Genomic DNA, 17,053 nt, shown 5'->3' on the forward strand with positions numbered 1-17,053 from the left:
AAATTTTCCCCCCAATTGACACTTTAAATTGACTAACTGTAGTCTGTGTCTTTTAATTTACAATTAATTTAACTGGAGAAATTATAGGCCCATATGTACACAACTGTCCACATGAATCAATCTACTGCAGCATCACTCTTATCCCTCCAACCCTGGTGTTTAACAGGTGGCATTTCTATTACTCTGTTGATTGTGTGCATGTGTACACAAGCTGAGGCTGGAGGTTTGTTGCAGCCCGTTTAGCGGATTCTGCCTAGATATGGTGTGCAGTGTCACAGTTGGGTTGGCAGAGCATACAGTGAAAAGTCTTCACAAACATATGGAAACATGGCTCTCGGTGAGACCGCAAAAGCAAACCCATGCCAAACTCATCAACCCACTCTAGCATGCCCTGTGTGTATTTGAGTGTGTGTGTCCTTTCTCTACACCCAAGCCCACAGAGGGTTTTCTGCCAAGGCTACATGCTGCGCAGTCCCATTGGTCTGTGGTTTTCTAGTGTACAACCGCACACGCAGGCACGCATATACAAACACACACAAAGACGCAAAGAGCGAGAACGAGAGGGTGGTTCCTCCGGGTCCACACTTGATGGAAACCAGATCTCCAGGAGTTTTGGAACACTCTAGTGCACCATTAAGCCTGAGGTCCACACGAGGCTCAATTATAATGACACACTACACTAACTCACACCATACACACACCCTGGGGTTTCTATTTTTCACCGTTTCCCACCTTCGACAGGTGGACCGAGCTCTCCTCCTACTCTTGTCTGCTGTTTAGCCTACCCCACACTATCCCCCTCTTTCCTTCCATCTTCGATCAGTCTTACTCCAAGACTCTCACCCACTCTGACCCCCAGCCAGCCTCGGGATCCTTTCCCACCTCTATCTGCAGCCTGCCAGTCTCCCACAACAAGCCCACCACTGTGAGCCAGGGGTCAGTGCTAAAGAAGCCAAAACTACTATTATTTTTGCGTAATGACCCAAATGAAGGAAAGGCAGAGAGAACCAGGGTAAATAGTTTCCCTTATTTTCTGCTCTTTTGCACTTCTACTAACAAATTTGCAGAAACGAATTCTATTTTTCCAGCAAGACAATCATTTATTCATTTTTTTCTCTGCTCCACAGTGACACATAATAAAAATTAAATACTTTTTCATTACCGCTGGATGACATCCTACCCCCACCCCCCTTGACAAATCCTTGTGTCTGGTTAGATTTACTCTGCAGTTTATCCCTTTTTGCTTTTCCTTTCTTCCTCCCGTCTCACCTGCGTGGGTCGCCGATACTTCCTGCACGCTGTGACATGAGCGATGACGCTGGCATGGCTCTCCTTGCTCACATTGATACCGTTCACCTTTATAATGCACTGGCCTGGGTGGAGACCGGCAGTTGCTGCCACTGTGCCTGGCGTGAGACAGACAGAGATGCAAGGGGAAGGAGGGGTGAAAAGAGTAAGAGCTACCGCACGTTATCTTGCAGGTGCATGCTGAAACCGGATGAAAAAAACATGAGCACATCCTAAAAGAAAATAATTGTCACTTTTTCCACATCCTGTATGCAAAATTAGATTGAACAACATTCTTTTTTTTTGCTTTGTATTTACAAGACTGTTTCCTGTTTTTGGCAGCTCAGGAGGAGTGTGAGAGGGAGAGTGTGGTGCAGGGAGGAGGGAAGTTGTTTATCTGGGGTAGACGAAGGCCTCTGAGGGATGTGATTCAGACCATAGGAGAACTTCAAGGTTTACAGCTATCAGAAGGAAGTGTATGGCAGACTAAATATTCCTCCCATTTGTTTTCTCAGCTCCTTAAAAATACATCATGAAAACCTCACGCTGCAATGTAAGGAATCTGTAATCACTTGGCCGAAGATTGCAGGGACGGACATATCCAGTGTACTTTCCTTTCCGCATCAACTGAACTTATAATATATCAACAATAGACAAGGATATTCTAGTTATTAATAGAGTAGAAGAGAAGAGTCTACATATTACATTAAAAACACACTTAGCAAAGTCCAGTATGAATGAGTATTGTTCAAAACATTTTTATATTTTCTTTATGCTTTCTACAAGGGCTTCAACATCTTCTAAGTGGCCTTTTTGCCCAATCCCCCCACAGGCCTTGGGATTCTCTAAAAGGATAAGCATGTATTGCTAATGAACGATAAAATATAATAATCAATAACTCTCTAAGCACCCAGTCTCAGGTGAGTTGCTCCTTTAGAAAGGTCACCCCAACAGTATTAACATACTAGTGTTTAGCAGGTTTATTGCTTGCTATGTTAATTGCGTTTACAACAGCATACTTTAGTACTATTACACTATTTAGAGTGCATAAGTGTGTTTACACTGATAAGCACAACTAAATGAAGGGCAGCTCAAGTACCCAGATGGTGTACTCATAATGGTCAAAAGTTGAAACTTCAGTTGAATCCTCAGTAGTTAGCATTTTGGCTATAGCACCAAACAATTTTTAGACAACTCAAGGAGGATTCAGCTAGTTAACTAGCTGAAAGATGGCTTTCTGGCCATGTGGAGTCGTGCTATGGCACTCCATAAGGCTAGTGCCTTCTACTTACACTACATTCAAGACCTTTCTACGTGTTTAAGACATTTTAAGGTGAAAAATGTCTATATCATAAGGAAAAAACAACCAACACAATAACACACATCCATCTAGACTTCTGATTTTCTGCAAGTGTGGTCAAAAATTACGTGAAGTCATCACGGGCATGAATATAATGATAAGTCTGGCGTTTTATTGATTTCTTTAAACTGTTCTTTTTCCACTGTGGAATAATTGTACAGCATACATCTTTACTGACTTTAAAAATACAAGACGTTTGAATTTATTTTGGATTTTCTCTAATCCCCACGGGGTCAAAATTATACATACGGGCTCAAATACACACATGAACCCTCACCAACTATGATGAGAAGGGACAATCAACAAGCTTCTTGTCATCTGTTCTCATGGTGACATATCTCTGGCCTGATATTTGACCACTCTTAACAGAATCGGTAGACTTAATTTAAATTAGTTGCCTTCCTGACATGGAGCAAGCTTCCCACATACTTTACAGTTTGGGACTTTGGGAAGATCATTCCTGAAGCATAATGTTAGCATGCTTTATCTGTTCTAAAACCAGTTTTGATATGTGTTTGGGATCATCGTCCTGGAACACTCACCTCTGTCCAGGTTTCAACCATCTAGCTGTCTGATTTGAGGTGAAGCTGAAGAATTTAGATGCAATCCTCCTACCATCCACTTTTTGCAACCTACCAGTACCACTGAGAGTAAAACAGCTCCACAGCATGGCGCTACCACCACCATACTTGACAGCTGACATTATGTTCTTAGGTTTGAAAGCCTAACCTTTAACCCTTTAAACAAATTAGATTAGAGAAAATCCTAAAATCCTAAATAAATTCAAACTTGTAAAACAAAAATTGACTGCACATCACAGCAGTGATGTATACTGCAGACAAAAGTTTAAAGAAATCAAACCCCCAAACAAACCATGGCATTCGTGCCTATGATGAGTGTATGTAAACTGCTGACCACAGCTGTAAAAATATAGATGCCTGGTTCGCATTAAACACTTATTTTACAAAAATGTGCAACACCGGTGTCAAGCAACAGTGCCAATACGCTGAATTGCTGCGTGAAATTAATTTCACGACAGAGATTTTTGTGCAACTGCTCTTTTTCTGTGCCTCGGTTTCTTCATCTCTAATTGGTATTACCAGCTCCTGTTGACCTCAGACACCAGGGAACAGAAGCTATTATGACAATCCAAGGAATGAGACACCTCCTATATATATTGAGCTTTGTCCCCGGGGATCGCAACATCCACTTAAACACACACCAGGTTCCCAAGCAACCACATCATCAAGTCAACACATGCAGGCGCACACATGCACGCTGACACGAAAGCACATACTCTGCAATCTGACTTAGATTGCTTAAGGCGGGGAAAAATAAAAGATTCAATTCCCTTGAGATGGAGACGAATTGTTTTTTGATTGGACCCTACCTCATGCCAGCCCTGATAGCAGTGTAACTAAATATGCTGCATTAGGTAAGAAGCCTGATGAATTTAGAGCAAAAAATGCAGAGTGCTTTCCTATCAAACTGATCGGTGAAGGAGAATTGCTGAACAAAGCCTTTCCTATCAAACTTTCCTATCCTAATCGAACTGCTAAGAAAAATGCGAGTAGGTGCATGGAAATCATTGCGATCATGTCACACCGCAGCCAAGTCACGCACACCCCCAAAGCTGGTGTAGCAGCTGCTCGCCAGCTGTGCCACAATAACAAAGAGGTGATGGAAAGACTTTTGCTGATGAGGCCAGACAGCTCAAGTGGTGGAAACTGCAATCTCTTACCTCTCCCAACAGCATGGACCACAGAAGGACCGAATCCACGGATCTGGAATCCCAAGCCATCGGCCGAGTCTGGAATCTTAATCGTCCTGGAAATGAAAGGAAAGAGTAAATTACCGAGCTGGGATATGCACACAATAAGATGAAACTGACATTGCGTGTGCGTGCAAAGATCTGACACTTACTCTCTAGGCTTGGTGCTGACCAGCACTCGGAGGGGTCCTTTGCTGTTAAAACATTGCTTGAGGAGAGCTTCAACTTCAGAGAAAGGCCTGAGGAACACCAGGTCTCCATTTATAGCAAACAACTTCTTCCCCACTTCCAGACCAGCCATCTTGAAAGAGAATATGAAGAGCAAGAGAAATAAATATAAATTATAGAAAAGGATTAAGTCACACATTCGGTCTTAATGTGACGCAGAATCACAGTGGACTGTTTGAATCACAATGAAAAGCACGCACACTCCCAGCATTAGGAGACAACACTGGGTAACTTGTGTCTGTCAGCACACAGCTGGATCCTGTTGAGGATTTAATTTTTTTTAAGACATCACACAAAACGCTATTCTCAATGCAAGCCAGACGTTCAAGGCTCCTTCAGTGCTACTTTAGGACTGGAGGGAATTATAGATCATGCGCTCAAACTGATCACATTTGCCTTCGAACCCTCTTCTCTCATTTTCAAATAGCAGATCAAAGCTAAAAAAAAATCTGCCCCATATTTGTATGAAAGCACTAAAGGTAGCATTAGTGCCACATCACAATAAAGCAGGTTTAGAGGAAGGGCAAAGAGTCACGAGGTTCTATTTTTCGTGACTAATGACTGAATCACATTTTAATAACAAAAGACTTCTACTGGCTGGCACATCTGCAAAACAGCTCTGCCTTTACTTTCATCTTTGAAAATAAAATCAAAGCAATCACATTAGCAGTGCTCCTTCCTATTCTCTATAACCTATGATCTGCTAAATGAGGAGCAACTCGAGGAGAGCTTTATGCCTGGAATGCATTTTTTTTTTTTTTTTGCATAAACATTACTAACACGTTGCAAAAAGGCTTCAAAGAAGTACAGAAGAAACTTCACGATTGTGCTTTTGTGCATCTCTGTGTGTGAGACCGTGTCACCTCAGCTGGGGAGCCCTTCTCAACAAATTTGATTATGGGGACTCGATTCCTCTCTTCCAGGGTAAAGCCATAGCCTCCATCACTGGGCCTTATCTGGAAAACAACATGTCTCGCATCAGCAAAATCCCAAGCGAGCAGACCAAGCACAAACACGGACACAGCAGAAGAAGATACTATTAAAGACCGATAGCACACACATTTCTGTCTGCTCGCTTGCTGCAAAAAACAAAAAAACAAACAAGGTTTGCTTACCAAGGTATAAAATGGACTTTTGTAGCGTTATTACTTTTACTTCTCACAGCTGTGTGCTGCATAATGATTTACAGCGTTTCCACTTTGCTCCAAGTTGTGAATAAATCCCAGCAAGCCACAGCATATCAGTCGGAGTGAGCAATAATCGATCAATAATCCACCAAGGAGCACTCACCAGGAGAGACTTGGAGATGACATTTTCAAGTATTTTCAGGTCATGCTTCATAGGTTTGTATTTTGTGTTGGAACCCTCCATCTCCTCATCAGCGAAGAAGCGGAACAGTAGGGGCTCGTCCTTGAATTCACTCTTCTCCAGCACTGAGGGAGTGACAACAAAGTCACATATGAAAAGTGTGACTGGAAAGTTCAACAGTCCACAGATTTAGCTACAAATGCCAAGTACAGTTTAATGTGATAGCTAAATGTGAATGTGTTAAAGCTTGTTATCTGACTCCTACCTATATCTGAAAGTAATAGGAGATCCTAATTTTAATTGTTTTTTAATGTATGCGAGTGTCGGAAAAAATTGTTACTTGAAAGGTGGATTTAAAATGTTGGACCCAGACAACTTCTGAGGGAGTAACCTCACTGTGTGGTGCTGTGCAGAAGCAGAACATGTTAAATTTAGCAAAAAACTCTTTTTGCATTACGCTAAGAAGTTTAAACCCATCTAAGTGTGACCGCAGTAGTATTTGCACGCCAAATGTACAAATAGACACTTTGGGAAACAATGAGACCCCACTTTTATGGCAAAAGGAAAAAAAAAATCTTTTGAACAAACCAGGTCTCAGGGGCAACATAACATATCCACTATGACTTTCAATTTTAAACCAAAAAATAGCCCTGAGGGGAAAGAACAGAGCTTCCTTCTAACATTTCCTCACTTCATTCCTCTCAAGATCAGATATAGCTACATCGTGAGGGCAAATAACTTACAGGCACGAAATGAAATTATGAAATTACCCTGTAGGCAGTGGAAGTGACAGGAAGTTTGATGGCTGGGGTTGTTATGTTCTGGAGATGTGCTGGTAATTTGTAGTGTGAGGCTTGAACTGCGGGTAGTTTGAAGCAGTTGCATCATGGGGGTACGAGGTGACATGCTGTGATTCATACTGTAGTGTGCATGATGTGGACTTTGGCACAGGGGAGGTGCGCAGTTAAAAACAAATCCGACTCTCATAAGCAAACTGTAACCATGGCCACTGTCTGTTTTGCACTTACAGATAAACAGTTTTCATGTATTTACCCATAGCACTTAGTTACTTAAGACATATACAGTGCATACAGTATATGGGAACATGCATACATGGAATTAATGATGGTATGCAAGCATCACACACGCACTTATATTCACTGGTTTGGAAAATAGTTCTATTCCTGTAGCATGTCAGAGGGATATTAAGTAGAAATGGAAAAAGAACAAGTGTGGTTATGTTCTAAAACAGGACGCTAAATGCCAGACGCCCTCTGCGTGGTTTCACCAAAGCATTCATCTCTCATTTACTCAGTGATGGAGAGGATTCCAAAGTTCTGCAGGATTTTTTCCCCTTTTATTTTAATCAGGAGTGGAAAGTGCCGTACCGTGATGCATGAAGCCATTGTTGCAGAGCTCCACCCCCAAGATCACCGCTTCCTCCCTCGTTCTGCAGTCCCCCTGCACCAGAAGAGTGGACACGCGGGAGAAATAAGACAGATGTAAGCGTGAAGAGTGGGTATAGTGAATAAGTCAGAAGATAAAAAAAAGAAGCAAAGGAGGATGAGAGAAAACAGAACAAAGGACATTGTGTGTTTAGAGTGCAGTCAAAATGTCACATTCACACCCCTCCTTTGTTCTTGCGTCCAAAAGCCCTCAAGGCCAGCAGAGCCTCTGCACACTCGATCTTAAACAGAGCCAAAATCATGTCTAGACAGTATAGTGTGACAGCTATTGAAGTCCCACGGAAGAAGCGAGAGCCACTCCACTGCACCGACTCAAACACATGCATATGGAATACCGCAATCACACACATGCACATTTACGCAGACACAAGCATGTAATGACTGCCAGTGATTCTGTGGTTGCTGGTCGCCATATATGTTTCATCCCTTTGTTGTCGTCCCGAACAGGACTATCAATCTGTCAACCTCAGAACTTCCTGTCATAGTCAATAAAGCTTTGCTATCCAATCAATTCTGCTTTTCTTTTTTCGTTTCCTCTCGGCTCCTTTGAGAGCTTCAAGTCTGATGGTGTCTTTTTTTCTGCTGCACATCTGAAGTGACTGACGTGTAACAACAGCAGACGCTCCCAGAATTATTTTTTTTAAACTTCTATGCTTGAAAGGGGAAGAGGTGGGACATGTGTTTTCAACATGGCCAGAAACTAATGGAAAGGTGTCTTCTTAAAAAACACACAAGAAACTATATGAAAGTATCTGAATTTAAAGAAAAAAAAATAGTGTTCAGAATAATAATCTAACTTCATCAAATTCTTTGCACAAGCAAAATAGACAAATTCAACAACTTGTATATTTATTAAATAACATTTGTGAAGCAGCGAAAGAGCTTACCTGTGCTATAAGCCAATCTATGAGCTTGTTAGCCATGACCACTGATTTGTAGGTCCGTAAATGATAGTCCTTGTCCCTGGATGGGCACAAAAGCAGAAGATATCAATAGAGGGATCTGGAAAAGAAAGTTCTTGGTATTTTAAATTTTACTATTTGCTTTAAATGTGAAAAAAAAATGTAGGCAAAGAATATGTAGAGAAATAATTGCTTGGTCTATTTAAACACAATGCCCAAAAGGAGGGATAATAATTCCCAGTGTCAGCGAGATGTGGCCTCGTTTCAAGTACTGGCTGGTGTTTGGCCTTGGGGTGCTCCATGTCAGTATGGGGTTGCTTTTCTCAGTGTTACCCACACAGCCGCACTTTGCCAGACCCCGAGAATGCTGTTTGAAATGGAGCCGTGACTTTCCCATGAACACAGGGGCCTCCCCGGGGACACGCAGGGGCTGAGCTGCAGGGCCGGGAAAGTCCAGAACCACCGTGACTTACACCACTCCACCGCTTCCAGCACATGCAAACGCTTACACACGCGGACACAAAACTAAACATACACAGGCCTTTCTAGCACACACAGTTCAGACAAGTCAAACAAGACTTGTGGGCCAAGTTAAAGTCTGATTTCAGACTCCTGGTACTCTTCAGAAAGTGAATTGTTAGAGGCCAAGCGCGGCCATGTTTGATCCATTCTGAAACTTTCTGTTACATAACTGTGCCTGACAGCCTGCGCTAGTCTTGGATGAGGACGGTACAGCTGGAAGCCATGTCGCACCATGCATAAACCACTCTGACAGAGGAACCAAGAGCCACCCTGCATTTCCCCCAAAATGGGATACTAGAGCCAGTGAGAGTTGGGCTTCAGCGGCTGGTGCAAAGTGAGGCTGTCAGAGTGAAAAATGGGGGTAAACAACGGCCCATTGGGCAGCCATATGTCGAGGATAAGGAAACAGCAGTTTGAGGAGTAACAGAGGGAAAGGTCAGAGAGGTGGTTTTTAACTTGCTGTCCAATGACAAAGTTTGTCTTGACATTTTGTGAGCAAACGGATGCAACTGTCGTACTTTCTAAGTACTCCTTAGAATAAATTACACGGAGGATGCTGAAAGTTCAAGCTTTAATCCACTGCTCAGGAGTGAGAAATTAATCAAGCAGTTTTCCATACTGTTTGTTATTCTGAAAATCCTACCCATGCATCAGTAAATATTGAGCTCCTCAGCATAATGAGGAAAACTTGTCAACATTTCAAATGCTGAGGTAAAAATGACAGTTTTTTTCCCCCCATTGTATGTAAAGAATATTTATGAGTGGCCTTGGCTCTAGTGTCCCTGTGTACATGATGAAAAATTGTTCTTATTATCTATTTCAACATATAACTGTGTACAACAGCTTAAGTGGGCATTTGCTCCTTTGCAGCGAGATCCCCTGGAGTGGCTGGATTCACTGATTTCTTGTAATGAAAGCAGAGGCTTAAGGGGGGCAAAGAAGCTGCAGAGGGTTATGGGGTCTGCATAGTATATACCCCCATCTTTGCCTAATCGCTCTTACTCTGCCAGGAAATTCCACCTAATTAGGCAGGGGCTGGTTGCTCCAATTAAACTCTGGCATTCCCAGGCCCTGTGATGCATTGTACTGGCTTCCCAGGGAGAATGCGCTGCGCAGATATGTGAGCTAACAACGCACACAACTCAAGTTCACCAACAGGAGTTTTTACGTCAAGAGTTTTGGCCTCAACACAAAAACACCAGTGGACTGAATGCTGACAATCCAAACATACACACACAAATTCACCCTTTGGGGTTTTTAGCAGTTAGAGCAAACAAAAAAGTCTCTATGCTAGGACAGATGAAGGATCAGCGTGCCCCCGCTAGCCATGGCACAGTTTTATAGTTGTGAAATTCAAGCTTTTATTCGGGTTATTTGAAATCAGTATAAACAGCCAACTCTGATGTTGTGTTTCGCCATACGACACATTAGCAGGTGGCAATAGAATTAAAGTCAGATTATAAGAAGTAAAAACCAAAGCAGGCCAGCAGATTCAGCTCAGTTCAATCCAATTTTATTTATACTGCGCCAATCACAACAACAGTCGCCACTCTAAGGTAGAGAGTCTACATTAGTAGACAAAATTCCAACAATCTTCTATGAGTATGGATTATGTGACAGCAGGAAGGAAAAACTCCCTTTTAACAGGAAGAAACTTCCAGCAGAAGTGGGCTCAGGGAGGGGCAGCCATGTGCTGCAACTAGTTAGGGGGTGAGCACAGGAGGGCAGGACAAAATCCAAACTACGGAAGCAAGGAAGCAAAGAAGGAAATGGATGGAAAGAAGTCCTCATTATATCATGGGAAGTCCCTTGGCAGCCTAAGCCAATGGCAGCATAACTAAGTGATTGCTCAGGGTCACCTGACCCAGCCCTAAATACAAGCTTTATCAAAAAAGACATTTTTAAATCTAATATTAAAAACAGAGTGGGTGTCTGTCCTGAGTCCAAACGTGGAGCTGGTTCCAAAAAAGAAATCCTGAGAGTAGCTGAAGTCTTTGCCTCCCTCTCTGCTTTTGGAAAAACCAAGGAATCTGCAGTCTGAGAGTGCACTGTGAGGTCTCTAAGATATAACGAGGCCTGATTTTTAAAGAACTTGTATACTCCAATAAACATTTAGGCACTCTAGGTAAAGCTTTAAAAACAAAAAGCACTTGCCTAAGTGACAATTTCTACATAGCCTACGCTGGATGAGTCCACTTTGGGGAGTTTCCAGTATTTTCCCTTATTGTAAGATACTGAGAGAAGTCACATTAGTTTCATTACTCATTCTATCCAGCCAGCATGCTTATTTTCCAAGTTTAATTACTGTTTTGCATCATGCTGTATGTCATTTTAAATCAGGAATGGCTCTGCGTGCCTTTCAAAAAACAAGATCAATATGATGTCAGTCACTCTAAATGAAATGTGTTAAGAGCTGTTTTTGAGACAAAAAAAAAAAAATGAGGCACTGTTGAGCTGTGACTGGGCCACGTGATGCTGCAAGGTACAGAGACTCATCCGAGGGAAACTGTAGTCTTGAATTTAGTTGATTTTGGATCAACTGGAGGCTTTTCAGGGAGTTTTTAGGACATCCTGGAATTAATAAGCCTAGAAGTAATAAATGCATGAACTAGATTTCCAGCATCACTCTGAGACAGGATGTTTTTAATGTTGGAGATACTGGATGGAAATGGAAGACAGCAGTCCTACATATTTGTTTAATATGCGCACTGAAGGATATATCTTGGTCAAAAATTACTCCAAGATTCCTCACAGTGTTACTGGAGGCCAGAGTAATGTAGCCAGAGTGAGCATCTGGCTAGATACTGCATTTCTTGGATTTCTAGGACCAAATACAATAACCTCAGTTTTATCTGAAATAGAAAGTTTGAGGTCATCCAGGTCTTCATGTGCTTATGGCATTCCTGCAATTTAACTAATTTGTGTGTGTTATATGGCCTCATGGATAGAAAAAGTTGGCTATCATCTGCATAGCAGTGACAATGCATATGCTATGCCTTCTAATTACACTGTCTAAAGGAAGCATGTATAATGTAAATAGAACTGGTCCTAGCACGGAACCCTGGAGAACTCGCTAACCTTGAAAAGGACTCACCGACTCACCACTGCACAGTACCTTCAATACCCACAACATCTCTTATTGCTGTAACAGTATCGAACGCCACACTGATGTCTAGTGGGACAAGCACAGAAACCTGGTCATATATTTTTGACAAAACAATCTGCATGAATAACTTTAATTTTTGGCTTTATTTATTGAACAACAGGTTTTATACTGATGAAAATGTGGAATGAAATTAAGATCTCTCCACAAAAGCAAGTAAAAACACCACAAATATGGGAATGTTTGTCAAACTTGTATTACTACAACTACCAGATATTTAGAATTACCTTTTAAGCTGCTTACCATGTTGATCAAGACCATGTGTTAGGTTATAAAACACACACACACACACACAAACAAAAAGGGGAAACTGTAGGAGGACCTTCTTTGTAATCAAATGATCACCCACTTAACTCACATTCTTCATCATGACAACATTTTCCAACAAACTTTCCTCTCGGATGCATCAAAAATGATGTGAGATTCATCACAATATCACCAATTTTTGTTTTAAGCATGAATGTAAACATCGAAGGGAAATTGAGGGAATAGATTCAGTTTCTTTCAGCACATCTGTGTCTTGAGAACAGCCAGATAAAACCTGTCATGCTCAATCACCCACAGGAGCCTGTGCCAACTCCTCACAAGTCCTCGAAAACAATGAGCTCATAGTTCACAACCTAATCCCTCTTAGTCACTTTTTCGTATGTGGCAGGCAGGGGTTATTTTTAGGCACAAAAGCCAGACGCTGAACTACACGTGCCCCCACCTGGCTTGACTGCAATGGAGTGGAAAAGAAAATGACCGCCCACCTGATGACGGGAGTGAAGAGGCTGTGAAGACGACAAAACAGCCGAACACCCTGTGAGGAACAGGAGAGAGACTTTGGGTTATTTCAGCGATATGCGCTTAAAGTGCGATTTTAAATCGACTTGCGTTTCCACCGCAACACTGTTACCTTGGATATAACATCGTGCATGTCACTTCTCGGGTGGTAGGTGCCGTCGTCGTAGCGGAAACGGTAGAGCACGGGCTCTGGTTTGAACTGGTGTTTGTCTGTGACTAAAGAAATGCCACACATTCAGGCCCCAGAGTGAAGGGGAGCATTATTCAGTTTGCTTTAAATGTGAAAATTTAAAAAAAACCAAAACACATTCAAACCAAGCAGGGCTGCACAGAGAAACAAGCTCTCCAGACAAGAAAAGGACTCCAACCCCACACAGAGCAGTCACAGATAGCACAGCTGCTCAGAGCTTCCTGCTTTTCTCGCTTCAGGGGACTGTGTGTAGACCCCCCAGCAGTCATAAAAGCTGGCTCCGTACTCTTGGCTGCAGCTGAGCGGGTTCCATTAAAGTTTTTTTTTTTTTTTTTTTTTTAAATAAAAAGATATTCTATCGTTTTTCGCATGGGGACTGCTAACTGCACCGTGAGAGAGAGCTCGGAGGGGCTCTGAGTTATTCCTCTCTGTCAGGAACAGCTCTAAAGCCCCATCTCATTTCTCACTGAGGAAGCAATAAAGTGCCCCTGAGTGATTTAAGATACAACTTGACTTGGGGCCCTACACTTTTGAGGAAAAAAAAGAAAGAAAAAAGAAAGAAAGAAAAACCATGCAGGGCTGCATGCGCCATTTAGTGTGAATGCAGAGCGTTAGCCAGCTTAAAGTCTCATGCACTAAACACACTTGTTACCCAAAGCCACAGAACAGCAGCTGAGAAAATATAACACAAACATTAAGGAAAGAAAAGATTAATATTTATAATCCCTTACCTAAACATTGTGTCAAAGCTGTGTTTAAATGGGACACCTGCTAAGAAATAAATAAGAGAGCCACATCTACTTTGTAGACTCCAGCCAGAGAGTGAAAGTACAGCATTCTTCAGACATGTCTAGAGGTTAGGTTAGGGAATGGCAGGCATTTGCATGCTCTACACTGTGCAGCACAAAGTAAATTAGACTGTGGCAGATTTGATTTAATATGTGGGACAGCAAAGGATGATAAAGCGGGTCTGAGTGGGAGAGAGGACGGGAGATAAAAATGAAAAACTAACCGTGGTGGATGATACCATTCTCCAGCAGAGCTTGACCCAGGTGAACCCCTTCTTCTGGGTTGTCCGTTTCACCGATTTCCATCAGCCAGGACACAAACTCACTGGTCGGGTGGGGGAATAAATTTCAAAAAACAGAAGCTCAAAATAAAGAACTGGCACAGCAACATACGTGGCTCAGTCGCAACAACACAACACAAATGCACAGAAAACCCATGGGAAATTTCCTCGCTTCATAAAAGGGCAATGTTTGTGATTATTGGAGAGAGAAGAGAAGAAACAGCCTTCATAACTTTCTACAAACTGCATTTACTCTAAATCAACGTGACTATGGCAACAAACACCCGGGCTGGCAAAGGGGGAATGATTTATTTACAGTCAAGGCCCAGGTTTGTTTGTTAAAACAACCAGCAGGCCTTAGTTCTCGCTTTTTGTCCAGTTTGACTTTATTTAATTTAGACACACAATTTAATAACATCAATAACAGAGGATTTGACTCAAGCTTGGGAATTTCTTGATAGAAAAACACGTTTTTTTAGGGGGTGGGTTTTTCCCCCCTCTGCACCATTTACAACTAGATAGAGAAAAACAAACCAACCACTAAAAGGACCAAACACAGCATCCGATGTTCTGGCCCAAATGAACTTAATGGGATAATTCTTTATAATTTAGTGACTCAATAAAAGAGACAGAGAGTAAAGACAGAGAGGACTGAGCATGAACAGGCAATGCCGCGGCAGTCTGATTACATCCTTGATGTCCCGTCTGTCCGCAAAAGCCAAACAAACACATCCAGCAGCGCGACTGGAATTCTGTGGAACACACTTCCAGGCCACGATGGGGGCAACTGGTGTCAAAGTTGAGCCAAAAGCAGCATTTTTTTAAACGATTTTAGAGAAACAACTACTGAACACGCCACCGCCAGCTTGTCACACTCTTGAACCACTGATTGCTGATGTCTTTTCACTCCAAAATTAACCTTGGGGGAAACCACAAACCTATAACAACCTCTGTATGGAGAAATGATCTGAAAAGGTCAATGATGGAGTTGAATATGGCTTTTATACCTTCTTGAAATAACCCCCAAAAGGATTTGTGCATCTTTCTGGGATCAAACTGGGGCTCTTTCGCTCGTTAGATGAACACTGCTACACTATGGAGCCGCTAGTTACGAGTAAAAATGGAAGAAAACTGGAAACATCCTGCGCAGCCTTGGCCCAAGTGTAGAGCACACTGCCCACTAATCACAAGGTTTGCTGCAACTCCGTGCGCCAAAGGGCTCTTGGGCAAGATACTAAACCAAGTTGCATATGATGCCAGGTAAACACCTCACGTGTGTGTGTGTGTGTGTGTGTGTGTGTGTGTGTGTGTGTGTGTGTGTGTGTTAAACTGGGTGAATTCATTTTTTTGTAACATTTCCTAGCCAAACTTGAATTTTTGTGGTTACTTATATGTTGTCATGGATTTATTTTTTTTTTAATCTCCCACTGAATCAAATATTTTACAAGGTTAAAACAGATTCGAAGCTTAAAGGTCAACTTTTTAGGAAATTAGGATAATCCTTTTATTTCCAGCAGAAGTCACATAAAAAAATATTATTGGGGGCAGGGAGAGACGCTCTATGTAGAACTTCTGGAGGTCTTTATGCTTGTTTAATATGAGTAGTACTTGGCTTGGCAGTCAGAAGATGTGGTTGCCTCTAACTGAAGCTTCATATACACATGCTTAGGTATAGACTAAACAAACAAGACAGAAAGTGTTAATTAGTGCGCTTTAAAGGTGCTTCATTTAAATACATTTTAGTGCCTTCGGGCAGAGACGGCCAAGCTGTTTCCCCCCATGTGGTCTTTATGGTGAGCTGAACAAACTACCCGCTGGCATAACTTCATATTTACAGAACAGGAAGAGCATTGGAAGAGATAAAAAGGCTTCTTACAGAACTCTCAGCAAGAAAGCAATTACGCATGTTTCTCCATTTTCCAATATCATTTCCCATGTCCATGATCATGGTGCATAAGGGGTTGCTCCCGATGCGTTCATCCAAGTGTAAGCATTTATGACTGTATGAATATGTGGGTGAATGAGGCTTGTAGTATAAAGCGGTTTGAGTGCTCAAGCAGAGTAGCAAAGTTCTATACAAGAACCAGTCCATTTACTATAACTGTCATAGATACTCACCAGCATCTGTCACGACAATATACTGCTAGAGTCCATCATATGTAGAAAATGGTTTTTCTGTTTGTTTCAGGTTTAAAATTGGATGATAATGTCAGACTAGGTGGCTCTCACACACATTTTCTTTGATGAATTACCCTCTCGCAGAAAACTAACCTCAAATAAGATCATAACATTTTTCTGAGACACAGAAATAGCCCTCTGTTTTAAAAAGAAAAAGTCAGAAAGAAAAAGGGGGAGGCGTGGAAAGGGGATAATGGCAAAGCATTTCACAATGGAGGGAGTGGGCTGACTTGAAGCCATAGGCAATGTGGTTTTCATCAGAGACATACAATGCTGGTTTCCATAAGCCAATTACGCCTACATGTAATCATCTCCGAAATCAGTGCAGACAGGAGAAGTACCGAGGGGCCAGAGATGTCCTTTTACCCACAAGTGGTCATCCAGGTGTAAGGGGATAGGTTTTCAAAGAAAGCTTCCCTGAGCTTCTTTCTCACCATATGATCGCTTCAGACTCAACAAGATGACCGCATCGGACTAGTGTTTGATCCTGCTAATCTTTTCAGCTGACAGATCCATTCCTTCTCCGGACCGCAAGGGATCTGGTGTTGTCTGTGAGAGAAAGTAACCCTTCATTTCAAACCACCATGCCATGTAACTTGGCCACAACTATGTCCAATTGGACTTTTTGGTTGGTTTTTGCTCCCCTCCTCTCTCTTTATGCTTTTAAAAATAACAGGGATTTTGACATGACTGTATAAGCTCGGGAGATTTTCAACGTGACTGTAACAACTCAAGAAAAACAAACTGAAAGTACAATTTTATAACAAATGGAAAACATGGCTCATTCTGAATTGTACTGGAGTGTTTACAAGGCAAATTTGTT

The 17,053-nt window shown here is 42.0% G+C and overlaps 1 protein-coding gene across 2 annotated transcripts in view; it reads right to left on the reverse strand.

Moving 5' to 3' along the window:
- prex2 (phosphatidylinositol-3,4,5-trisphosphate-dependent Rac exchange factor 2) overlaps positions 1-17,053 on the reverse strand; it is a 97,248-nt gene that overhangs the window by 50,523 nt on the left and 29,672 nt on the right. For both annotated transcript variants that reach the window (XM_004546902.5, XM_076888131.1), the window contains exons 11-20: positions 13,996-14,096; positions 12,906-13,009; positions 12,760-12,809; positions 8,308-8,383; positions 7,343-7,415; positions 5,937-6,079; positions 5,510-5,602; positions 4,571-4,719; positions 4,389-4,474; positions 1,270-1,406 (exon numbers count right to left, since the gene is read on the reverse strand). In XM_004546902.5, the coding sequence (XP_004546959.3) occupies positions 1,270-1,406; positions 4,389-4,474; positions 4,571-4,719; positions 5,510-5,602; positions 5,937-6,079; positions 7,343-7,415; positions 8,308-8,383; positions 12,760-12,809; positions 12,906-13,009; positions 13,996-14,096 (1,012 nt within the window). The remainder of the gene's footprint in view (positions 1-1,269; positions 1,407-4,388; positions 4,475-4,570; positions 4,720-5,509; positions 5,603-5,936; positions 6,080-7,342; positions 7,416-8,307; positions 8,384-12,759; positions 12,810-12,905; positions 13,010-13,995; positions 14,097-17,053) is intronic.

Source organism: Maylandia zebra, linkage group LG9 (assembly GCF_041146795.1).
Source record: "Maylandia zebra isolate NMK-2024a linkage group LG9, Mzebra_GT3a, whole genome shotgun sequence".
In the NCBI taxonomy this organism is placed as follows: Eukaryota; Metazoa; Chordata; class Actinopteri; order Cichliformes; family Cichlidae; genus Maylandia; species Maylandia zebra.